The sequence below is a fragment of the Cyphomyrmex costatus genome, unplaced genomic scaffold, assembly GCF_001594065.2.
Source record: "Cyphomyrmex costatus isolate MS0001 unplaced genomic scaffold, Ccosl1.0 scaffold364, whole genome shotgun sequence".
NCBI lineage: Eukaryota > Metazoa > Arthropoda > Insecta > Hymenoptera > Formicidae > Cyphomyrmex > Cyphomyrmex costatus.
In genome coordinates, this window is record NW_017277819.1 from 656,621 (window position 1) to 683,787 (window position 27,167).

Consider the following 27,167-nt stretch of genomic DNA (forward strand, 5'->3'; position numbering starts at 1 on the left):
GTCACAAAGTTGATCGCAGAAAATGAAGACTGGGCACAAAAGTAACAGAAAATAAGTATAAATAACAACAAAAAATCTCAGTATCATGTTTTACTGATATTTTACTCTTGTACTAATACTTGTTATTTATTTTGCAAGCAACATATTCGTAATTTGCATATTTCGACAGCATCAAATGAGCAACAAATTCCTACATTATTTTTACGTCGATCGGTTTTATTCTATGTATCTATATATTGCTCCGCTAACTTAATCTTCCTTTAGCGGAACATTATTTAAAAAAAGACTAATAAAGCAACAAATTTTTTTCTTTGGTAACTTGTTAGCAACAAATAAAAATATTAGTTAAAATCGAGTCTGCTCACTTTGCTCCGCTAACTTACAAGACGTTATAAATTGATGTTTCGGCTGCTTGATTAAACTCTCTTCAGGAATATAAAATTCTTGCGATAAAAAACTGCTTCATTGTGTGAGAAATTACAAGACATTAATCCCAGAGCCGAAATTGTTTTTTCCGTATACTATACAATCTAAGTACAAAATAACAATCTTAGAATACCTTGACCTTTTCCTATGTCTAAATCTTGTTAAAAATAAAATCAGACTGTGAATTCTACTATAGAGGAGAAAATAAACGCAAGGGAGTTAATGCGACTGGTCTCATCATCCTCTGCTCGATTTCATCTGATAGACTGGGTTACGACAATCATAAAGTTCAAAGCTGTGTAACTGTATCACCGGCGAAGCGTACGTTTGTTGGGTATCGTTTGGTCTCGTATTCGCCGGTATTAAATAACGCTCATTGCACTTTTGCGACCGCGAGAAAAGGGATATTATAGAGCCGGCGAGACAGCAATTGCTCATTTCGCGTTTACGATCGGGAGGTGAAGATCTTCGCGACGAGGGAGGGGGCGATTTTATCCTCGAGCTTTTCACCAGTGTAGACTTGGGGCATGGTCCTTCTCCTTTAGGCGACACAATGAGCTATTGTTTCCATTGAAAACGACACCGCCGTGCCTCGCCCAAGATATTAATCGGGGCGAAACTCTGGCACGGATCAAGCGGTATTATGGCGGTCGCGTGTGCGTGCGTACGTGAGACCGCCGTCCGATTGAATCGTAAATTATCCCGCGGCGAATTATTCATGGCGCGCGTTTTCGTTTCGGTAGGCTGCGTAATAATCCAGCCGCCCGTTTTGCAGCGCGTCAATTTTTAATGCCGTCTCGGCTTTTCGCGCAAGATTTGTCACCGCGCTATCCCTGCGCAAATACATCCACGATGCGATCATTAATCATGAACAGCTCGATAGAATTATTCACTAGTCTCTCCATGCAGTCGGTAAAAGCCGATCGGCAGTGAAGCCGCGAGTGCGAAATGGATTGGTTTTAACGAGTGGCTGATCTCTCTATTTTGATGTACGATTATATCTTGGTTGTGTGGCTACGACGATGTCGATTAGCAGTTCGTAGCTTATTAACTTTTTCTCTGCAATCTGGATCTTTTTTGGTACAAACGAAATTTCACCCTCAAATTTCACTCTCATTTTTGCTCAAATTTAAATTTTTATTAACCCTTTGTGAACCGACGACTTTATTTCGGATCACTCTTTTTTATTTTACAAATAGCTTGCTCGATTTTTATGAAACTTGACCTATGGGATAATTTGGTAATGCTTTACTCGAATTTACTCAGGTCAAAAATATAAAATTCAAAAGGACAGAATGTTTTAATAAATGATACAACTTGGTTTCAGAGAGTTTTTAATTGCGAAGTAACATCAAGTTCCCAATTTTGCTTTATTTGAAGTTCATCAAAGCTTCGCCAAATAGTTAATATTGGTTTTCAAGTTGACTTTCAAACTTTGATGGTAAGCCTCGTGATTCTCTTTCATGAAGGTTATTACCTTCTTGAAATCAATATTTTTAGACTACATTCGAACTTAGATACCAAAACTATCTTAAAATTGTGTTTTACGATAATCAGATTATTTTTTGAAATTTAAATTTTGGAATTCTGAGCCCCACATACACATAAATCGAATTCAGTGACTTTGAAAACAAGATCTTTCACAAGTTACTTTGTTAGAAAGCGCGCGCGCTTCAAAGGGGGTTAAATAAAGATTTTTAATATTCATATCAAAAACTAATTGATATATTTTATATAATGTAATACAGATGTTGAAAAGTAATCCTGAATTTTTTTTTTAAAGTCTAGAATAATAAAAATCTTGGACTGAACAAAAAATTACATTACTGTCCTAAGCTTTAAATAAATTGCATTTCCAAATAATTTTTTAACTAAAATGTTAAAATTTTTATTTAATTTTTTATTTAATAAACATTGAAAAATATGAGCAAAAATGAGAGTGAGATTTGGGAATGACATTTAACTTGTGTTAAAAAATAAAAAATTCAGATTGCAGACGAAAAAAGTAAAAATAATATAATTGCAAATGGAAAGTTAACATTTGCAATGTAATAAATTTTTCCGTAATTAACTACTATATTTTTTATTTGCAGGAGGGATCTCGCGGTGATCGGAAAGAGGGGGGCAAGAGGGGACGCAAGCCTGGCAGGAAGGCGGCGGCGGACAAGGCGGACATGAAAGCTAAGCTCGGTAAGTAGCTACGTGAAGGATACTTGTTGACATCTCCTAGACACCTGCTGCTTCAACATTTCGCGACCTTGCCATCGTTATAATGCTTCCAATAACACGATTTTATCGATGATAGATTGCTTACTTTGGTTGCAACTTGAATTGAAATTGTTCTACACTACTACGAAATTGTGCGACAATACACAATTGATTGTTTTTCCAATTAGATTAATGAAATAATTTGGAATCACACAACAAGTAATTAAGTAATTCTAATTAAAATTCATTAAATAATGCATAAATATGAATTATATCAATGGTTTGTCATCGTTGCTCATTATAATCATTATCTAATAATTATAAAATAAAACGAAGTTATTGTAGTGAATCGCTCCAGTAGTGTAACATATGTTAATTTATTCAATCAAAATTGTAATAAAAATATAATTATTTGAATGACTGAGGTAAATTAACTGTGACTGTGACTGACATTTTTTATGATTTATTGTTTGATAATAATTGGATATTGATTAGTATTTTATTATAAATTATAGGCTATTGATTATTTAAAATACAATCGCAATCAATTATCGATTCGATTAGATTTTGCCCACCATTGTTGCCGATGCTTTAATTAGTTATACAGACAATAATACTAATTATAATCTAATAATTTATACTAATTACAATGTAATAAGTGAACTTTTCGGTGTTATGCTGATTGATTTGTAGATATACAATAATCTATATGTATGACTTGGTTGTAATTGGAAATTATTATTTTAATATATAACAATATGCTATATATTATATACAATTTCGATAGAATTGTCTGTTTGAAAAAATACCTTTCGTAATTCTGAGTGGCAAAAATGCAGGATGACAAAAAGCTTGGCCACAAAGTTTTGTTTTCGTCAAATTATTATATTTACTAAGTTATGAACTGATATTATTTGTCATTTTTCCGTTAAAGTTAAAGACATTATCGCCATCAAATGTTTGATTTTTTTTCTTTAATTGTTTTCTTCAATTTTACAGAATATAATAATTTATACTCAATATATTATATGTACATTATAAATTATTATCACGTACAAAGTGATAAAAAAATTTGTATAATAAAATTTTGTACATTTATCAAATCATTACTCAAGTATCAAGGTGACGTTATTTATCGTCATTTTCACGTTAAAATAACGTGAAAAAGACATTAAAGACATCAGCTTGCTATTTGGGTAATAACGTATATTAAACAAACTTCTGAAGCGTTAGTTACATCTTAAATACCAAAAATTTGGGTCAAAATATTTTCATCGAATGATGAACTAAAGGCCGCTTTATTGATTTACAATTAGTAGGAGAATTTACAAACATTAAAAAGTTTTTTCTCAGTATGTTTTAATTCTTCAACGCCTCTTTAATCCAGATACGAAAACTCGCGTGAAATAGAGAGATGCGTGTTCTAGAAGACAATAAAACAAACGTGGCCAGCAGATATCAGCCATTTGCTGCACTGATTTTACGCGCGATACTATAGCGTGTCGACGTCCACCACGTTTCTTGATTAAAACGTTTAGTAACTGCAACAGCACGTCTTTCACGCGAAGAGGGAATCACGTATCTACTGATTGTAGGTATACATCACTTCCGTTTCGCGTTCGTTCACGCCGTAAGGTTGCACGAAATGGTGCGAACCGTTGGACAGGAACGTTTATCTCTTTCGCGAATGAATATTTATATCCTGGTCGTCCCACAGCGGTTTCTCGATACCTCGGCGAACGAGGATTACCGGCCGCGCTCTTACCGTACGGTTATCGTTTGGCTATTTTGCAATTCCGCCATTTCTGCCACGAAGCTCCTCGGGGTAACAAAAGCGGGAAGAGGAAGGTGAAAAGTAGAAGGAGAGGTTGGACGGGAAACTAACTTGCCTTGCTGATGCCGCGCCCCATGGCTGGCTGCATGGACCAGCACCGAGTAATTTCGCGGGGTTATTTCTGGAACGCGTGGTCTTCTCATTCGAAAACGGAGAAACTTTATAATCACCTAGTGTGTGTGCGCGCACTATTCGTTCTCCCCTTTCTTCCATGTTCGCCACCGACGACGGTTCTTTGTGATCGCGATGCGGCTTCCTTTCCACACACGTCGTTCAATCCATACAGTATTTGTTCTCGATGCTATTAGTTGTAGACAATTCGCAGGTGTTATCCTCAACGGAAACTTTTCACACAGCTGATTGTTATACAATAATTAAGTTTTGATACATGAATTGAAGATTAATGCTTGTTTCTACCAATGTAGATTGTAGATTAACTTTAATTTTGGTTCAAGTTACACTCTTTATTTTTTTCTAATTTTTAGAACTAGAAATTAATTAATCAAGATTAAAATTAAATATAAATAAGTAGTAGAAACGAGTATAAGTCATACTGAAAAGGATGTTAAAAAGAGTTGATTCTGCCCAAGTGGGTGTAATAAAAGGAATATAGTTTTTTTTAAATACATTATGATCTTCGTTTGAATATGATATCAGAAAGTTTACGGATTACCGCTCTGTCTTTATCCATTGCTATATAATGCTAAACTATTAATTTCTCACTTTAAAAATTGAATTTTCAATTGTTGTCTATTCACTGTTTTTGTTGGATTTTCTGTACAACGGTCGATTTAGCAATTGCAATCCATTAAAGAGTTAAAACAATCGTATTTTCTTCAGCTTGTCTCCCACCTGTCGTTAAAAGATGTCCTGTGGCTTCGCGACGACCTGCATATCGATGGAAATTGCGCGCGTGTCTTTTCCGGCGTCGTTCTTGGCCGTTCGAACGAATGAACTTTCCATTTTATTCCGTACGGATAACGGAACCGACTTTATTTAAATCCGCTCGGGTTTTTCGTTTCGCTTCGGTCCAGATGTCGGCCGTCGCAATGAGATCCTAAATAGAGCCACAAATTGACTGTGCGAGAATGCTTAATTTCCGCGGCGCGTCGGTATCGATTTCCCAGACGCGACGCGACGCCGATCGCGCGTCAGCTCCAATCGACATCGACGAATCTCTTTCCGATAAAATTTACGGTGTTAGGCCGGTCAACGCTCTACAGACTGTGAAAATTTGTGGGTGACTTGGTCACCCTTAAAGGCCCGCAATGAGACGTGTGACGTTTATTACCGCGTAAAAGGCGGTTCCAGCTATGAACGATAGCGTGTTTGCGAACCTCGGCCGTAAAAGACGTTTATTATATCTGGACGGATTCCCGTGAAAGGAATTTGTCATTTATGAAACTACAATTTAACAATCTGATGATGGCTTCAAAACTTTGAAATCTGTAACAGTTCTTTAATTCGCAATCAAAGAATCTTCGAGAATCTATAAATCAAATAAGCTACTAATCTTAATACTCAAAATTTCGTGCTTAAATGTAAAATTTTATAATTTTAAATTGCGTCCTACATCTTAAAAATATATCAGAAAATAAGAGAAAAAGGAGAAGTCATTAATAATGAAAACAAGAAAACTTCATAACGAAGTTTTATGATTACCTTGCGACGCGATTCGATAATCTTATTTTATTTTAATGAGAAATTAACTGTGTATTTAATTAAGGCAACTATGCCGCCTTAATTAAGTTAAATCTAAATCTAATACCATTAAAATATAAAATACATAGTTTTTAGAGACATCCCGCAATATTACATATGTCACGTAAATAGTTAAAATCTCATTTTTATTGTTTCATTATTTTGCTTTTGATATAAAGTGATATAAAATAAGGCAGTAATAAACAGATGGATATGCTGCTATGATAGATTAAGATAACATTTATTATATGTATAATAAATATAGCTAATAATTATTAGCGTGTTTTCTTATTAAATACATTTTTTGGATTTATTATATGTTATGGAATTGTAATACATTTATTGTATCCTTCATTTATGTTTATTTGTTATATATATTGAAAAAATTCTTAAATATATATACTATTGCTTTTGGCACATCAATATAATATTATAAGTAACATTTAATTATTAAATACATTTTTTGGATTTATTATATGTTATGGAATTGTAATACATTTATTGTATCCTTCATTTATGTTTATTTGTTATATATATTGAAAAAATTCTTAAATATATATACTATTGCTTTTGGCACATCAATATAATATTATAAGTAACATTTAATCCTGGAAAGAAATTATAATAGAGAGACTAAATGTATAGAGTTCAAATTCCATTAAACATATATTTAGGGAAAGGATCGAGAGAAAAATAAAGTAACACACCCCTACACCAGTTTTTCTCGATTATGTTCTACACTACAGATATCAGTTTTTATTTTATTATATTATAAAATGCAGAAATAACAAATATCTTTCGGTCGTTATAAATCTATAATATATTATTTTATAAAAACATCCGTATTTTAGTTACAGTTTTGTCTGCTTTCTCATTTCCCTTGTTTTTTCATTATTTATTTCCATAAATGTTAAATAAAAAATTTGATTTAATATTTATTTCGACACTAAAGCTTTGCCTAAATTAAAATCAATATATTATACTTTTATGATGTTTTCAGTTGTTTTTCCGAAAATTTTACCTCTGTATAAAATGATTGGCAAATATTAATAAATTTGTTATATGTCAAACAATTAATAGATATATCTCTTGTAATTGATATTCAGGCATATAATAAAAGACTAAAATGTGCCAATAAATAACATCGAACTTTTTTTTACAAGTTTGTGAATTTTTCTATGCACAATAAATTCATTAATTATAGTCCAGAATGAAATATTTATTAATCTTGATTGATCTGCTCTAGCTCATCCATCTTAAAGTAATGAATCTATATATGCTTTTTATATACATATATAGAATTTATATCTTACGATACAATTTTTACGTATTCATTACTTTACATTAAAAAGATTTAATTATCACTCACCATTGTGGAGTTGTTGTAATTACGTTGCATCTACGGTGATCTGTAAAATCTAAATACATAGAATTCAAATTATAGTAACAATAAAAATAATTGGTATTTTAAAAAATTATCACGCGTATTAAATGTTTTATCTTTTAAATAACTGAAATAATTATACATTTAAAAAAGAATTTTTAAGTGTAAGTATTTATGACTGTTTTTTTTCTAATTCTTATATTTATTTGAGTATAGGATTTAAGTTCTAAAAAAATATTAAATAATGAATAAATAACAAAATTACCTCATACTCTTTCTGCCATCATTCGATGCCTTTCCTTGGCTTCCTCCTCCTCCTCTTAAATTCTTCTTGTTTAACAACACTTAAGACAATCACACGTAATCACCATACGACAGTCGTGCATCATTTTACACGGCATTTTCGACATTAATCGCATCCGATACACGATTTATTACATTCCAATGAAAGAATAACGCGAAAGGATGTAGGACAAAAGATTATTTTCAATCCATTATTTTGCATCCGCAATCGAGATTTTGTATCATTCATTTTGAAATCTTACAGAACGCACAATGTATTAAGAAATCAATACTTCAGAAATCGTAGAAATTATTTCCGGATCCAATATTATTACTTTTCGATTTATCGTAAAATAGAATCGATATAAGGATATTTATATTTATTGTTAACAGAAAAATATTTTACTTTTATAATAAATAGAAAGTTTTTAAATTTCAAATAAAATAATCTTGGATATCCGTTTTATGCTACATAATATGACGCTAGTATCGTGTATTATAATATTAAGTAAAGATTTATTTTAAAGTTAAGAATAAAATTTTAAATTTAAATTTATGTATAATTTTATATGCAATTTATTTACTCTTGTCTCAAATAATAAGTCAATTTTATTTAATTTGAGGGAGGAAAATAGAAATTATTATAATCGTAATATTGTTTTATTTTTATACTGCATAAGTTTGCGATAAGATTAAGTGTTTCAAGAGAGAATAATAATTTTATGTCATTATCAGAAATCCTTTTCTCGAGAAGACAGTTAATTAGTTAATACTTCACTTCCGTTATTTAAAGATTATGATATCTTATAACGATTCGTTTTCCACGTTTTCAATTATGGTGAATGTTAGTCAAATTACATCCATATCGTCTCGAGTTCCTCTTCTAATGAGTTAATCGGAGTATTCGCTTCACTGTGAGTGACCATCGCCTCTATACATCTACGATCGTTAAGCGCGAAAGTTAGCACAATCACGCAATCTGATAATCGCTATGGTACTCGTAGAAAACGACCGCTACTTGTCGTGCCTATGTCTTGATAGGTAAAGGCTTGTGTAGATCAATTGCAACACGCAAAACGCATTCGTAACGCTTACCATAATAGCCAATTAGAAGCCTCAATGATACTGTTGATTGCTTCTGATTGGCTGTCGCGACAAGTTACAAATGCGTTTTGCGTGTTGCAATTTATTTAAAATCTGTTTTCTATGGCTGATTTATTGTACGCTTTTGAAATTTAAAGTGAGATAGATTTGTGTTTGATATTTAGATAACGAGAAAGTTTTAGTACAATTTAATACTTTTGGAATAAAAAACAAACTTTTACACGAAAAGAATGATTTTAGTATCTAAATAGTATCTAAAAATTTATCTAGATATAGATCTGAAAATAAATTTGTTGGATCTTTAAAATAATTACGTAGGAATTTCAAATATAATGATCAATGTTTTGACATTTGAGCAATCAGTTTGAGCGTTCTACACAATTGTTTTAATGGTCCAAGGTTATTTTTGGATCTGTATTTAGCTAAATTTTTTAATATTTTAGCAAAACCATATATCCTTTCCGTGTTCGTTCTGTTTCACACATGATGTGCACGGTGTATCATTTTATCCTTGTTATATTCATCGAATGTTAAAAAAGGATGAAACTATCATGCGCGAAACAGAATGCACCCCTAGGGTGCATTCCAAAATTTTACTCTGTCAACTCTGAGTAGCTTTTATCTTTGTTCAACATTCAGTGAACAACAAGGATAAAATGATACTTGAGTTGATAAAATCGAATTTTGGAATGCAACCTTAGACACGAGAGTTGCCTTAATGTGTTGTTATGTGCGGTTCACGCCGTTGCGTATCTGATTGAATCCAACCCCCGCGCGGGATAACCCCCGTGCGATCTTTCGCAAATAAATAGCATTGGCTACATACGATGTGCAAAAATAACCGATTCATCACCATTACACAATATTTTACAATGCATTATAAAATAAACAAAACAAACGTGTACTGAATATTCTACCTCTATCTCTCGGATGAATTTCGAACACCGAGAACTAATAAAATGTAATATTTATTTGAAGATTAAAATCTATTTTATTAAACTGAAGGTATTTATGTAAATTAACTTATTTTACTATTATTATCGTCAATGTTTTATTGAATGTAAATATGACGTAACGAATGTTATTAAATTAAATTGATTCTCTGTTTATTAATTCTCTGGAGCTGACGGTAGATCTATTGGGCTCTTTTAATTATAAATTTCTTTATTAAAATGTCAAACAATTCAATCTTCGTTATGTTACATTAGCAAATTTGAATTATTCTTATTAAAATGTACAGAAGAGTACATATTGTATGCAAATAATAATTATTTGTTTCAAATATTTCAAAAGTTTATGTATCCGCAAATCTGTCGTATTCATCACAATCATTAAATTTATTCAAAATATATTCTGTATCCTGATAAGTTTAACATTTCAATCAAGACTTAAATTAAACAAATGCTCGATTTGTTTGTTATGTAAAGTCTCTTTTTCGATCAATTTTATAAAATATTCTTCGAAAGGAAGTAAATTTTTATTTTGAGTACGTATTAATGGATTTTTCTAAAATTTGTAATAAGTATATTTTAAGATTATATTACATTGAAACACTCATTTAGTTGAATTAATTTCTTGTTTGGATATGGGTAAACAAATCCTTAATTGATGAGATAAAATAATTTAGTTGAAACAAAACATTTAATGATTGTAACATTTTACTTGTTTTTGATAGATAAGTTTATCGGATATCAATGTTTATTAGACACATCATTCAAGTAAAATGTTATAATAATCAAAGGTTTTTATTTTAATTAAATTATTTTATTGCATTAACCAAAGATTATTTGTACTCTACAAACAAGAGATTAATTGTTTCAAATGATTTCCTCAGTGCATCAGGCAATATTTATTGTTAAAGATAACTGTTATTTAAAAGGAAGAAAGTAAATTGAGTAATCTTTTTTTAGCCGTAGAATTGTTCTGTGTATATTTGTAACTAAAATGTATCCATTCTTTTTTATATGAGTTACATATGTTATTTTGTTTCTGTAGACATTAATTAACATAAATTAAATATAGATTTTATAGAGAAAGCATCTGTAAGTGTGTTACAGATTTTGACGTCAACTCCAGAAGGTTAAATTGCGTCGCGTTGCTCAAAGACTGGTTGGATTCTTTCTCCAGAAACGTGACTATAAAGAAATAAAATACGATTCTTAGAAAATCCCGGACTTTCGGGAAATTCAGGATTCGAAAGAATTTTGGAATATAAAGCACACAGAAATCAACGATCTGATAAAATTCTAGAACCGTAAGATTCGAGGATTTGAATATTAGAGATTTCATTGCAACGACGTCGTTATTTAAATCGGTTTCGCATTCCGTTGAGCTTTGACTTTGTTCCAACACACATGCGACACGTTTATTTTCTCCTCCTATATTCGAACAAAATCATAGCTTACCGTAACACACCGTCCGTCTTCGTAAAAGTTTCCGCTTTTCGGTCGCATATGCCGCGGCATTACCATGCGTCTTGCGCGTTCAGCGACATTATTAAATCGTGAATTCTTGTAGAGCTTGTGATATATATACATATATATATATATATACATATCTGCCACTCTGCTTGCCGTTACGTCACAACCTGACGACAAAAATGAGGAAATTCATGCTCGGCGCGAATTCGGGGTCGAAACTTTAGTCTCGGGGGAGGATTAGGCTGCTTTACATGTATCGATTTTTCGTATTAATATGGATCCGCGTTTTCTCACCCTTGTTCGTTTGCTATTCTGTTACAGAACGAAGTCGGCAGAGTGCGAGGGAGTGCCGTGCTCGCAAGAAGCTGAGGTATCAGTACTTGGAGGAGCTTGTGGCTGATCGAGAAAAGGCGGTGCTTGCTCTGCGGAAAGAGCTCGAGATGGTGAGTTACATATTCGTAACCCTTCTATAAACGAATGAGAATTGAAAATTTTTTAAAAAAATCCAAGATTTTCTTTTTTAAAAAAATCAACGGTCGTTTATTGTGACAAATAAGCTGCGTGTTGCAATAGTAAGATGAATGATAAATGCTTGCAAATAAATTACAGCTTGTATTAATAAATTTTGTTAGACTTGAGTAGTCTACAATTGGCAGAAAATGTGAAAATATTATACTTTTTTTTCTAAAACTTGAATGCACTTCTTCCATAGCGGAAGTATTCAGAAAAATTATTATTATTATATTGTTAGTGTTACACACATACACATATTTTAATATTTTAGTTTTAATAATTTTCTTTATTCTTAAATATAATCGATATTTTATTAAAGTAAAAAGTTTGAAGTTTAAAGATGAATAGGAATTTCGATATTTATGCTGACATTTATTTTGCGAGAAATTCATGAGTTTCAATAACTTATAGTTTCAAAATTATTAGCTTATTAATAGCTAATTATTAGCCATATAATTTTAACAATAGCAATTTTTATATTTTACAAAGCACTGCAACACTTGGAAATATCTTATATATTTATATGAATCATTGTTTGTAATTATGAGAGAAATCAAAAATTCTAAAAATTTATTTTTATCAATTTTTGATTAAACTATAGGTATCATAATAAAATCGAACATAATAAAAACAAAATCTATAATACATACGGAAGATCTCTTTTTTTGGAGAGAAAAATATGTGTTTTAAAGTTCTCTGAATTAGTTATATCTCGAACATAAAGCAAAGCAAATTCTTCGGAAGCTGGAGAACCTCGAAACTTTTTCTTTTCCATCGCCTTTCTCATCGTCTTCCTTATCGTCTTTCTTAAACCTTCCCTCGAAGTGCAAACTAAGTTACTCGCAAAAGTGTAAAGTTCTGGCGGAATACAAAGGTTCGCTCTTTAGCAATACTGCTAGCTTTGTTTTGTCTTGTCGCAGAAAAGCACTCGTATTTGTCAGAATTATTTAAGTACTTGACGCGATTGTTCGATAATTTATTTATTGTTATGATAGGAAATTCTATAATAGGAAATTTCACACAAATAATTTATCATTTTATATAAAAATTAGCGTTCTCTTTATTCAATTGTGATCTATACGTAAAAAAATAATGTTTATATATTAACAGCATTAGCCAACAACAATCTGGTTGAAAATAATCTTATTAATTTAATCACAGTGTCAAATAATATTTTATTAAAACAAGAGCATGGTATATTTATTTTATTAATAAAATTATTTTCAATTAAACTGTCGTCGGCTAATATATTATTTTTTCCGTGTAGCAATGAATCTGAATGAAAGTTCAACGGTAAAATGGTAGAGAACAAGGGCTTGCTTATAAAAAAATCTCAAAATAAAGAATTATTTATTTGTTGATTAATTGCATTCATTTTCTTTGTCTTTTTCGCCGTACGGAAATGTTCGTTAACAACGTGTACTGAGAAAATTTGATGTGTTGAGGTTATTTACCTATTTATTCTGCCGTCGATTATTGCGAGTAAGAGAAGCAGTTGAAAAATCCTGACAAGAATCCAGCATTCTTGCATATCCATGAGGCCATTCCTAAGTCCTTCCACCGAAGATTTCCAGCATGACGGTTTAGTAAGAACAAGAACAGACTGGAGAGACGGAACTTACGTACTTTACATACCACCGTTTATTTTTCTACAGTATCGTCAGTGGACTCAGGAATTGGACGCCGGACGAGTCCCCGAAGGACTTCAGGCGGTGCTGGAAGAATTCGGCACGCTGAAGCAGGAACAGTCCAGCAACAACTAAACAGCCAAGGAGGCGAGGAATAAGGAAGTCACGTGGATCGAGCAATTTCGTTTATCTTATTCCTCTGATCGAAACCCCCCCTCGTAGTCGAGCTTTCTTTCCGTCTTCTCTTATCTCTCTTTCTCTTTTACTGTTCTTCGAGGCAATAGGGAATAATTGGCTGTCGAATCTGAAATTTTCTCTTTTACTTTGGGTACTTTGTACCCGTGATTCACTAAAGGAACCGCGAAAAGTGGATCCTTCCGACCTTTTTGAAAATTCCTCCCTCCTGTTTTTCCTCTTAATTCTCTCGCCAAATGGCGGAATCGTTAGCCCTGATTACCTCGTTACCTCATCGTGTTACCTTTTTTTATACGTACATTTTGTTATCGCGACTCGTTACGTTGACACATATTTTTTATTCTCGTTGATTAAGGACATTGGTCGGTTGTCTACGGCCTCACGTTTAAAATGTACCTCTTTCGCGTGATCATTGCGATGTAAGAAAGTAATTATAGATATGTTACTGTTGACGCCTCGAAGGGTAAAAACGGTCGTTGTATATCGAAATATATCTATATATTCACTATTGTTTGTTTGAAAAGAGCGTCGTTGCGAGATTTCCTCGTTAATCGTTTATTGATTCGTTTGAACTTTATCGATAGACAGTATTTCTTGTACTGCAGAGAATTCATCGTTTTGTACAAATTACGCCATTACAATGATTGATTTATATATGTGTACGGAAGAGTCTGATAGTCGAATAAAACCAATATTTTTCGATGAAAAAAGCCTGCTGACGTTCACCGTTCCTTGCTTTCCTGACTTTCTTGTGTGTATGAGAATTAAATATCATAAATCTCTTGAATTTTTTTGAATTTCTTAAAAAACATTTGCGTTCATATTAAAATAATGATTTTGCTGAAGTATCTTAAAATTTATTATTTAGCTATTTACAGATCTGGAAATAATTTTATTTCGACTATCAAAATAATTATGTACCTATACACAAAAATATATATTGTACGTAAATAGTAATAATTATTTGTTTCAAATATTTCAAAAGAATTTATATATTCGTAAATCTATTATAAGTTCATCATAAGCATCATATTTATTAAAAATATATTTTGAATCTTGCTACTTCAGTCAGAATTATTAAATTAAAATAAATTCGATTTGCTTTTTATATAAAGTTTGCTTTTTATATAAAATTATATATACTTTTTTGATCAATTTTATAATATTCTTTAAAAGAACATTTAAAAGAAATTCTTGTTTTGAATACAGAATGATTTTTCTTAAAATTTGTAATATGAGTACATTTTAAGATTATTTTTAAGAAAATATTTTGTTTGTTAGAAAGAATTTTATTCCTGCGCAGATCACGTAATTTTTTACTGCTTAGTCAGACTACTTGGATCGTTTAGTTCGGTCTTTTTCCAAAAATTTTAGAACTCTAAAAAATCTGAAAAAATTCTGGTATACTCTTTCGACATTTAAAAATATGGTTATATGTATAGCAATTATGAACCAAAACATTTATTTTTTTGTATATGTTTAAGTTTGAGACAAATAATTCAAAGTTGAAAAATCGTCTGAATGTTTAAATTTCCACAAAGTCTGTGCAGGGTTAAAATAAAAAAACTAAATTGAGAGTAATCTTTTCTTAGCAATATGTAGAATGATATTTTTTCTGTATGTATGACACTTAAACTGATTGGTAGAATGTCAAAATTTGTTGTAGCATTGTTCAACATGTTTCTTACTTAATTATTTTGATGGTCAAAATTATCTTCAGGTTTGTGTCTATTTAAATTTTTAGACAAAATTTTGCAAAATTGTCCTTTTCGTGCAAAGCGATACACCTTCGTCAACGTTATTTTGAAATCGCATTGTGGACACTGCAATGTCGCGGTTTTGCGCAACGGGAATTTGCATATTTTGACGTGGGTTATATCGGGCCATGAAATCTCTCCGCTCCCGTTTACGTAGATTGCGATACGTCCACGGATGATATCATCTCCCGTGTTCGTTCGATGGTACGTTAAAAAGAAGAAAAAATTGATGAATCCAATATCGCCGTTATCACGATTACATTCGGAAATTTAAAACGAATTTTGTTACGTAATTTGGCCCGAAGCTTTTAATCAAGTCGAGCAGTAACGAGCGAACTTAACATCGCCGTATAGTATGAAGTAATAATTGTGACGATAACGATGTTATAAACGTTGGTATCGATTGAACTGAACAAATAAGAGCATAATCCTTGTACGAAGTACATGGATTGATTTTAATGATATTTTTTATTTTTTGATCCCTAGACGCGAATTATTGCTTGCATTTTACTCACTTAATAGCTTAATGGACGATAAGTGTGTTAAATCGAATTATTCAGATATTTAGCTTTGTGACATTTTGTTATTATTGGAAATGTTCTGTAGTAATTTTTGCACTAGTTCTATTTTTTTTAAAGCTGCTATTGATACGAACGAAGTGGCAGCTAACGTGAAAATGCAAGGATTAAAATCGTACACGCAGCTCGGATAAAATTTTTAGCCAAATATCACATCGCCCATAAATCACCGTCTCGCCACAATGCACGCGAAATCAGACTTTACTTTCCTATTAAGAAAGAAATATCGATTTCTCTACGTTTCTCACGCGTGGAACGTAGGAAAATCTTGCTAGCATATAAAGCGGAAATAGAAAAAAAAAAAAACGAGGGAAACTTATCGTTTTTCTCGCCATGGTTGCAATAAATCAGCGTGTTAGGCGGAGTGTAAAGTTGAAATATTGCTCCGTAAATATCAAATTGTACTAAAGTACTGAGCAAAGAACTGAGTGCTTCGCATTGTTATTAAGCTTGCTACATAGTAGGTACATAATGTACTTCCAGGCACGATGGCCTTAGTTGTGACAGTGTCCGGAGATGATATATTTTACACGTTGTGTCTGAGTACAAAATAATCATTTTCTGGATAAAAAAAGATTACATGAGTCTAATAAATTATAATGCTAATAGTATACTTACTAAAATTTCAGTAAAAGATATGACATTTGCAAATTTTTTAATCATTCTCTGTGATTAAACTATGATTGTTACCCTTCCATTGATCTTGTGGAATGTTGCATCGTTAGCACCCTTTTTTATATTACTCTAGACTGTACAAAAATCCGAGAAAAAGTCTTGTATACTTATGAAAACTTCAATGACGAGTTTTTACTGCTATAGAAATCAGATTGTATTTTACTTATTTTTTATGGATTAAAATTTATCTATCAGAATTTAAAATAAAGAAAAATATCGATTGTGCCTTTAAAGTCCAACTTGGTCGACGAAGAGTTAGAGAGATTTACTGAGAAAAATTTCTTATTAGAAATTAACGATTAGAAAATTCTGATTAATTAGAATTTTTGTTAGCTTAATCAATATTCTAATAGATTTAACCAGAAAATGTTATAATTTATTCGTTTTTAACTAGAATTCCATGTAATGCAACCAAACTTTTTAACCAGTACATATTTGTACATTTTATTCTTACTACTTTGCGTTACTCTATAAAGAGTTAAAATGACATAAATAACTTTCCTACGTCGGACACATAATTGCCTAGCATTTTCCGCGTTGTTCTCGACGGATCTTGTACGAAGCACATTTCTCGTAGATGTTCTGCGAGGAGCATTAGCAACACTTACATAAATCGTAAAAAGCTAGCCCATGTATACATATTACATGTGTATGTGCATCTTTTGCGCCGACAGTTAACGATACGCAATTCCGCGCGTCATAAACCGCGCACATTCAATTTCGCGTTACCACGGAAAACGTACAATTCTTGTTGGATGGACGAACGGACGGACGTGTCGGACGCAGTGTTCATAAACTGTAGCATTGCGGTGTGAAAAAATACCGACCACCACGTTTGGGGACGCGGAAATAAGGAGAAAAAATATGGCTATCCGGCGGAGCGAGGAAATACTTGCGGCCTTCGCTCTTTCGACCCCGTGGGATTCTCTCGCCGCTTACTAGAATTTATTCTAATAGCTCGAAAACGTTTTCGGTCAGTACCTACCTCCCTTTTGTGTTTGGCAAATGCAACGTAATAATGACCCGTGAGATGGTCCGTTGCACTTTGCGTTTCCCGCAGAATATTCTAGACAATCCGCAACTTCAATTTTGATTCTTTGATTAATTTAGAAAATTAATTAAAAATTTTTGCCGTTTCAAAATATCCGGCCACGATTGGCTCTTTCAAACCGCAATTGGAAAAAACAGGGTTTACCTGGAAAAACTATAATTTTGTTAGAATTCCTGTTTTTTTTATTAATCTTCAATATATAGTTTATTCACATTGCTTGTACTGCAATTTATTTCAAAGTTGGATTAAAAAGTTTTCTAGTCTTACCTGAAATTTTGAACAAAAGAATACTTAGGAAATCCAGAAATTGTCAGAGAACTTTTTTACAAGATTTTAGTAAATACTCTGTATAAAATTAAAAAATAAACTAAACTTTATATAGATTTGTTATCTAAAGCTTATTTTTTCAAAACATGTTAATTTCCAGTTTTATCTTCGAATAGAAATTTAAGGGCTAGTTATATTTATATGTAACACTACATGTTTGATATGATAGTAATAGATTCCTTCAACGTTTTCAAGAAAGAATTGATTCCAAATTTGTGATAAATTCTTAAATCTGAGAAACGATGATATTGTCAATTCATCAATCCATCGATTGGCTTGTCTTATTAAAGAGATTGCGATGGACGTATAGTCGATAAAGCGGAAAAGAGAAGAATAAGTAAACGGAAGCTATTTTCCGAGGTGAGCGACGCGCAAAGCCTGAGAACGTGAGCTGAGAAACGAGAAGAAACTCCATCTCCGTCTTTCTTATCCTCCCTTCTTTCCATTTTTTTTTCTTTATTTGCTCAACGAAATGTGCCTTCGAAAAGATGATACGCGCAGATATTATCGCGCTGCTGCGGTTATTTTAAACAGTATTACGCATAAGCAGATCACAACATACAATCTATGTTCTTATAATGTTTCATTCTTTCATGAAGATACTATAAACGCGATATTAAAGTCATTTGCTCATATGAGACATCCAGTTTTTATATTGAAAAATGAAGATTACTTTTGCATTAACACACACAAAGATTATGATAATTTAAAAGATAAAAGTAATTCTTTTCTTTCTAAAAGTATCTTATTTGAAAAATACCAACTTGCATTTAAATAATAGCATATTTTTATATATAATATAAGAAAGAAGAGAAAAGAGGAGAAAGACAGAGAGTATCCCATAAAGACTTAACACTTGAAGGTGGAGAGATTATTTTAAATCGAAAATCATAATACTAAATATCGAGACTATAATAGTTTTTGAATTATAAGCATTTAAAATTAAACGAATCATATCGCCTAAAGTTTTGCGTTCAAGTATGGTACAAATGTCAACCACACCTGACCGTGCAAACTTACAGGCGGTATGATTTGCTAACTTTAAATGCTTATAATTCAAAAACTATTATAGCTTCGACATTTTGGTATAATGAACTTAGAAATATACCATACAGTGTATATATATATATATACGATACAATTATACAGAAAGAACAGTTTTGTTGAAGGTATCTAAAGCTAGATATAAATTTGAAAATAATTTGATTTGAGCCATCAAAATAATTACGTAGAATATTCAAACTAATTGTTAGAGTATTGAGACTTTGTGCACCAATGTTTTAGCGTTCTACATAATTATTTTGATGGTTCAACAAAATTATTTTCAAATTAAGCCAAATTTGTAAGTTTGTAAATAATTTATTAGTGAAATAATTTTTTTCATATAAGTATTAAATAGAGTATCTACTTTACTATAAGAAAATTTGAACCGAAAATTTGAACTAGGCTATTTCACGATGCCGAAGAGATCGAGATGTGTTCCGCATACATCTATCTTCGTACACCGTGAAAAATTGACGCTTCCTACATATATCAACGTGTCAATCGTGTCGCGAAAGATATATCTCTAGGAATTTATTTTTTTCGAATGTTGCCGAGGATAAACGGTTTTTTTAGTGGTAAATAAACAGAATTGTATACGTTCGGCGTGTTGCTGCTCTTGCTAACGTTTCCCATGGTGCGTCCCATACTGTTCGAAGATATATCGTAAATATCGCATATAAAATCTACAATGAAAGTACGCGCGTGTGATTATTTATGGAATACGCAGTATAAATTATGTATGAAATAATATAGGCTTACGAAAAAATTTATGTTTCTCTTTTATATATGAAGCTTTTATTATGAGGGACTTTTCTCTTTCTTCAAGTTATTGAGGTAATAAAGTAGCGACGTATATGTGATCATGTATGACTCATCTTTTGAATAGCAAAGATCGTGTTGAATAATTAAACAGGTTATACATATATTATCGAGTCCGCGAGCTTATTTCCTCTCAAATTTCAACTTAAAAAAAAAATTTGTTATGTTGAAAAATTAAATTACTTGAATTGAAAATACCGGTATTTTTCTCCCTTTTTGTACCTATGATTTCATTTATTAAGCATTGACAAAAATTCGTGGAGTTACCATTAAGGCCTCCCTACACAGTCAGTAATACTGAGTCAGTATTACTGACAGTATGCATTAGTTTTTACAATCTTATACGATCAGGTAATATTGATAATATTTTACTTCAGTTTGACGTGATTTGACGTATATTATCTATGACGTATATCATCTATGACGACATGGATCTTAAGGAAAAAAAAAGCATGTACTTAAATCCAAATCATCGTCAGTATTCTACGTCAATCCATTAATATTAACCACGCACAATCAATAATATTGTCAATATTCGTTGATATTGGCAGTATTACTGACCGTGTACAGAGGCCTATAGATGATATTAGAATTTATTGTAAAACTGTATTCATTGGATACACTAAATACTCCCATAAACTTTCGCAAATATAGATGTATTACTTTGGTAAAAAGTCTCTAACAGAATTACATCGATCTATCTTTTGCTTCTAATTCTTGAGGAATAGATTGAGAGGAATGTGTATTTTCTTTTATAAGATGACTACTTATGAAACATTACGACAGATGAGAATGAGATAAAATCGAAGGTACTTGTATCGGTCGCGTTGTAATATAATATTCACGAGGTCATCTTTGGACAAGTTGGTCTCTACATTTTACTGTTCTGCGATAATCAACAGTGGTTATGTACATTGCGGGACGAAAGTTCTCGGCAGGACCGAGCAATCAAGGTTTACGATTGACCGAATCATAAACCTACTCTCATCGCAACGAGATACGATTCCTTGATCGTATAAGCCGAATTCCGAGCCGGTGTTGGCCAAATTCTGTACAAATGCGGCATTAATTCCAGCGCCGCGCTTCGCAGAGTGAACAGGTTTGCCAGTATCTCACGATGCCACCTCGAGGCGCTGCAGAAATTCAGAGGACTCATATTTGTACCGCTCCAAGTCCGAAATTTCGGAGAGATATACCTTGATCCACCTAAGGAAGAGACTAGGTGATCCTTAGTTCACCTTAGGCGCTTTCTGTGCGCTTAACTGTTTCGAACAGAGCGTATTGGTTAACCAGGGAAACTATTGTACAATATAACGAATCGTGTCTATATAATAATTCCGTCAATAAACTTGTACATTTTTAACAAGACAAAATTTAATCAAAAAATATGTAAATTATTTGTTTGAGTTTTTTCTAACATAGGTATTTTAAGAGATATTTACTCGTATATTGTTAGAAATTTCGTAATGAATTTAAGTATTGTAATATCTAATATGCATATAACGGAAGTTTGTGATTATGAGGTAACTAAAAAGTAAGAAATGTTTTAACCAAAAACTAAGCATAGTAGTCTTAAATATGTATAATAATTTTGTGCATGAAATTAAATTCAACTTGAAAGTATATTAAATTTCACAATATATTTTTGACAGTGATAAGCAGGCTTAAAGTAATTTTAATAACTTAGCATCATTTACCTGTAATAATTATGCAGATAATTTTGTTTCAACAATTTTAGTCCTTTTTCTTTAAATGATATTTATATATTGAATCATTTATATTTATATATATTTGAATATAATAATTATTCATTTTATGTATCTTACAGAAAATTATTTATGTATCACCTGAATAATATATTTGAATTACGTGTAATGCATAATATTATTCGAATTTTCAATAATAGCTTTTTAATATAATTATATTTTATCATCAGTTAAGAGAGCAAAATAATACTTATTAAACTAATTATTTCATTGTAAATAGAACAGAATTTTAATTTTACAAATGCGCCATTACAAGCTTATTTCGAATAATAATCTTTTAATACGTTTATTTTTTTGCTATCAATTAAAAGCAAGATGATATGTATTAAACTATTTATTATTGCATATTGTATATAAAATAAAACTCTAATGCTAGTGTGCCACCGCAAGCTTATTTCCGTTAAGAGTAATGGCTCGAGCATGCAAGTAAAATAATGCATCGCGCGTTTTCTTTTCCTTCCTCTGTCTCGCTTTCTCTCTTTATACACAGGAGATGTGGCTAGAGAATTTTCTTAACTTCAAGACCTCTTTTTTACTCCGCGCCTCGCGCTCACTTTGCAGAGCACTCAGGAATATCGTTTGCGAACTTTTTGCAAATCCAACAAATTCTGTCCAGGAAACGCGAGCGGGCCGAGTGAATAACGCCATCAGGCGTTTCTTAAAACGGCTGTGAGAGGTATAACTCGACAGTTTCATATTATACGTTCCTGGGCCCCGTATTAAGGGATGAAATTTATAGGTCGAGTTTCCACAGTAAACTTAGCCGATATCTCGTCGGGAGGCGAAACAAAGAGTGAGCTTTCTCTCATAGGTTGGCACCCGGCGGAGACCATCTCGGTCTCCTCCATTTGCGCTACCTTTCGCAACGCTCCTTTCCTCATGACTAGTTTCCCCTCTCCTTTTTATTTTTCCCTCTGCTCCAGTTCGTGTCTTCTCCCTATTTCTGCGGCGAAATGTCAGCTAAACGACGCGACGGCTAGAAGAAGCTGAAAGCTACTGCCGAGGTAATAGGAACGGCCGCAAGGTGAACGACGAAGAAGTGGCGAGTAGCGAAATGAGAGGTTGAGATGGGGGTGCAAGAGGGTGGGTCGTAAAGGTGCGAGGTAGACATTGGAAAGCAGGAAAAAAAGTAGTTGCTTCCGAGACGTGGTCCGTGGGGGTGCGCAAAGAAACCGGTCGTCCATTCAGCTCCGACGATGGGAAGAAGCTTAAATGGTTTTTCCATTGCCCGAATCCGGGTCTAAACGTGTCGAAACTTTTTAACGAGCTCGTTAGGGTTCCGGGAATGACCAGGAAATTAATTATCCTTGAAAAGCCTTCTACTCATCTAAGGATATGCGATGCTCCCTTTCTCTTTTTCCAACTTTCTCGTCGTTCTTGCTCAATGACTGCAAATTCACACATGAATTCGGTCAATGATCAGTGATGAGTTTTTTGTTTCTTGCAGAAGAACGTAAATTAATCTTCTCTTTAGAGTACGGTCCGAGAAAATTAAATTCATTTAGGACTACATGGAAAGAAAATGAATGAAGCAAAAAAATTAGCTGTACATATAGATCTGAAAATAATTTTATTGGACTGTCAAAGTAATTATATGAGGACTTTAAATTGGTTGCTGGAACGTCAATATTTTTTATAACATTGCTCCTCACACATGTCTCCTACATAGTAATTTTATAATTTTGATAAATTCTAACGAAGTTATTTTCAGATCTGTATCCACTTTTTAGATACTTCATAAAACCTTTTTTCCATATAAAATCACAAAATGGTAAATAATAAATTATTGAGCAAGAAATTATTGTACAAAGGATTTTTCGATATTTAAATAATAAAGAACAGAACATTTATCAGGCAAAACATCTACAATTTCTAATAATTAATAAGTTTCTATCTGTATTTCTTTCTCTCTCTTTCTTTCTCTTTTTCTCACTACTTGATAAATTGAGTGAACTAAAACAGACGAAACGCTTCTGAATCATTGAAAGTATAAGATGTTTCACCTGATGGATATTGAGAACGTATATAAAAATAAAAATAGTATCGGCATATATCGCTAAAAATGGCTTGAATGAAAAGGGAACGTATGATTTTCTGATGGATACATTTATGAAGTAAATACATTCTATACAGAAATATTCTGCGTACTAATACAATATATTACTAATTACAACATGAGAGTAGGTAATACATGGTAATTAGTACGCAAAATAACCAACTTTTTCTTTATTAAATTTCTTATTGAATAAATTATTAATAATATTAATATATTATTGATTTCTTTAATATTATATAATATTAATGTTATTTATTTTCATGCAGTATATGGGATTTATAAGAAAAAGATATTTTTTCACTGAATAAAATGTTAAATGATCATTAGATTAAGTTTGACGTTCGTTGATTATAATCTCATCGGTGTTGCGGTGCCTTGATCTAATATTTTGATATTCTATTTTGGTATTCTTATTTCTTTTACTGTTGGTTGATTCTGTATCTTGATTTGATTAATTTTGATATTCTTATTCTTGGTTGATTCTCTGTTTTAATCTGATTTATTTTGGTATTCTTATTACTCTTGGCTGCAATTTTAAATTTTCTCAAAATATCATAACCCGATTACGTCATAAGACCGTCAGTAATGCAAACTACAAATCATTAATGCTACTTACCGGGATGTGGGGAAAGGACCGAAATAAATGACGACTCGGTCGCTTTTGCAACGACGGCGTCCGACTTGCCGTGGATTTATTTTAGATACCAGTAACTTTCGAAACCTTATAGGATATTAGTTGCGAGATACGCGTTTCGTCGATCCCATTCCATTCGCATGAGAATGATCATTAAATCAATCGGCCGAACGGGATTCCGCGCAAGGGATCGACCAGATTAATTCTCTCGATTGTATCGTGTTTCTTTTACGCAATAATAGAAACGAATGTGCAACTCAAAATTTTACACAAATTTTCACATATCCTTCGTAAATTGTAATATTACCTGGTAAAAACGTAATTAAATTTATGTTCTTTATTCCAGATAAAAACGTAACTTGCAAATATGTTTCCAACACGTTTTTGTCTCTTTTTAAACGATTTTTTTAAACGATTCACGTTGAAATAGAATTTGCCACGCAATGGAGAATTAACGACCATATCGTCGTGGCACAAGGGAAATCGATGCGTTCATTCGAGGCTCCGATGTAATCACTGAGCTCTCTGCTATGATGAAATTTTGGTGCAAAACAGTTTATGCGAGAGCGTAGCCGCATCGAGATAAAAATATCATGCGACTCATTGGAATCGCATGCGGTGCGGTATAATTACGGTATAGAATTAAAAAAAAATTCATCGTTCAATTCGCGACATGCGCCGGCGTATATGTACGTATACGACATCAACTTCGATCGTGCAAAATCGTAGGAAAGGCTTATATTTTATCAAGCAACTTGTTGTCCATCGACTTGGTCGACGTCGCTAGAGAGTTGCTTCGCGATTAGCCCCGTTCGTAGCTCCCCGATGATCACGATTAGTCAAGCCTACCATCTGGAATCGTGGTCGACGAGATTAAGAGGCCAGATTCGAAAAAAAAAAAAAAGAAAAACAATATACCGCGAAAGTTACAATCGAGACACATGAATTTTTAGCTACCCATCGACGCGACTTCGTGTCTAGATTAAAAAGGATCGAGGACACTCGGTGACCTGGTTCTTCAATCCAACATGGCCGGCTTGACGTGCTGGAGAAATAATATGTTTTTTTCGACTTCAGGTACCATATGTACAAGTTGCCATTCACACACGTACGGACATTGCACGCACACACCCACGCAAAGCACGTGTCTCTCTCGCTCACGGTTTTACATTCTCAACAATTGTCCGCTCGTACTCGAATAAATCGACAATATCGTCGTAAGTAATCGATCGTGATGTATACATAGCATAAATTATTGACTAGGACAGTTTTTGGTTCCGGCTTCGACGAGGAAATCGCTGAGTACAAATTTTAACATCGAGTATGCCCGTGGCTAAATTGTTTAAACGTTTATACAAACGCGTTGGTCTTCGTATCGCAGTGATAAGGTGTTGTTTCCGCCTCGTTATCATGCTAATTTTCGAATATTTCGACCTTCGCTTTTAGTCATTTCCCAGCCGCATTAACAGCTTGACTAACAGCCAATTTTGACCCTTTTACCAACGAAGCACGCGAGGCATGCTTTCTCATTTGACTATCGCATGACGAGTGTACGTATCAGTACCGCAACGCTGTAATTGGATATCATAGTGGGTTTCAATCGTTTTACTAAATCGTACTCCGCTGTTTGTTAAAATTTATCCAAAGTTTAAATTCCAACCATATTGTTGCATTGTTCTTTGAAGTAAATAAACTATAAATTAAATAATTGAAATGAACGAACGCGAGTTACGATGCAACAACACTAATTTGAATTATCATATAAAGCTTGTAGCGCGTTGGTGTTATCGAGCGCACTTAGCGTAATTCTGCATATATTTCATCATACATTTGATTTTGCTTCTAGGGTAAGTAATTAAATTGTACAATGGCTTGCCAATAGCTCGTTCCAGTAATCAATAGCACTACAATAGCACTACTCGTGGTAGTTTCAAATTAATGGGCTATCGCTTCATTAATACGCGCTGTAACATTATTATTGCTCATTATCGGTTAGACTGGACACGGTTAATAAATATGAGAATCTTTTTAAATATTTACACAGAAGCAATTAAGAATAATTAATCAACCTTTTTGCAAATTTTCTTTGAGAAATATCAAGCTAACGTTGTTAAAATATTGATTAACGAGAATTATTGTGATAACTATTATCACTCCGATGATAATAATACGTAATACGAGATCGTGTATGATACATAACATAGATTATACACACATAATACATACGATGCAAGACAATTATAATGTAGAAAATTTTACACGTGTACATTTAGAGAAACGCGTAATGTGATAGCAATTATAAAGGTGACAATCATACAAATTTTATACATAAAATTAATGTACATGATTGAATAAATTATGTACATATTTTATAGCTACAATAACTATAATATAATTTATTTAACTATGTAGATTAATTCTATCATATATATATTGATTTCTTCAAAAGTGACGCAATTGTGTTGTTCTTGTAAATAAAAAAGAGCGTCTTCTACAGAGAATATTTAGAGTTAAGGCAATCGAAGTTTAAAAAAGAAATTGTTTCATTTTAAATCTATATAGATCAAGATGAATTATTGATAATATTTTGAATTACTTTTGAATTATTTTGGATTTATAATTTTTTAGAATTGCAATTTTCAAAATGAGTGATTCTTTAAGGATTGTAAAACAGAAGTAACCAAAGTGACATTAAATTATATTTCTATGAATATAATATTCTTTTGCCGATATTACTTGGTTAATCAATAATTGAAAAATACATT

The 27,167-nt window shown here is 32.3% G+C and overlaps 1 protein-coding gene across 3 annotated transcripts in view; it reads left to right on the top strand.

The window, feature by feature from the left end:
* Nucleotides 1-14,405, top strand: part of REPTOR-BP (REPTOR-binding partner) — a 34,075-nt gene extending 19,670 nt beyond the window's left edge. For all 3 annotated transcript variants that reach the window (XM_018543260.1, XM_018543261.1, XM_018543262.1), the window contains exons 2-4: nt 2,520-2,616; nt 11,681-11,802; nt 13,528-14,405. In XM_018543260.1, coding sequence (XP_018398762.1) covers nt 2,520-2,616; nt 11,681-11,802; nt 13,528-13,635 — 327 coding nt within the window. In that variant the 3' untranslated portion in view covers nt 13,636-14,405. The remainder of the gene's footprint in view (nt 1-2,519; nt 2,617-11,680; nt 11,803-13,527) is intronic.
* The last annotated feature ends 12,762 nt before the right edge of the window (nt 14,406-27,167 follow it).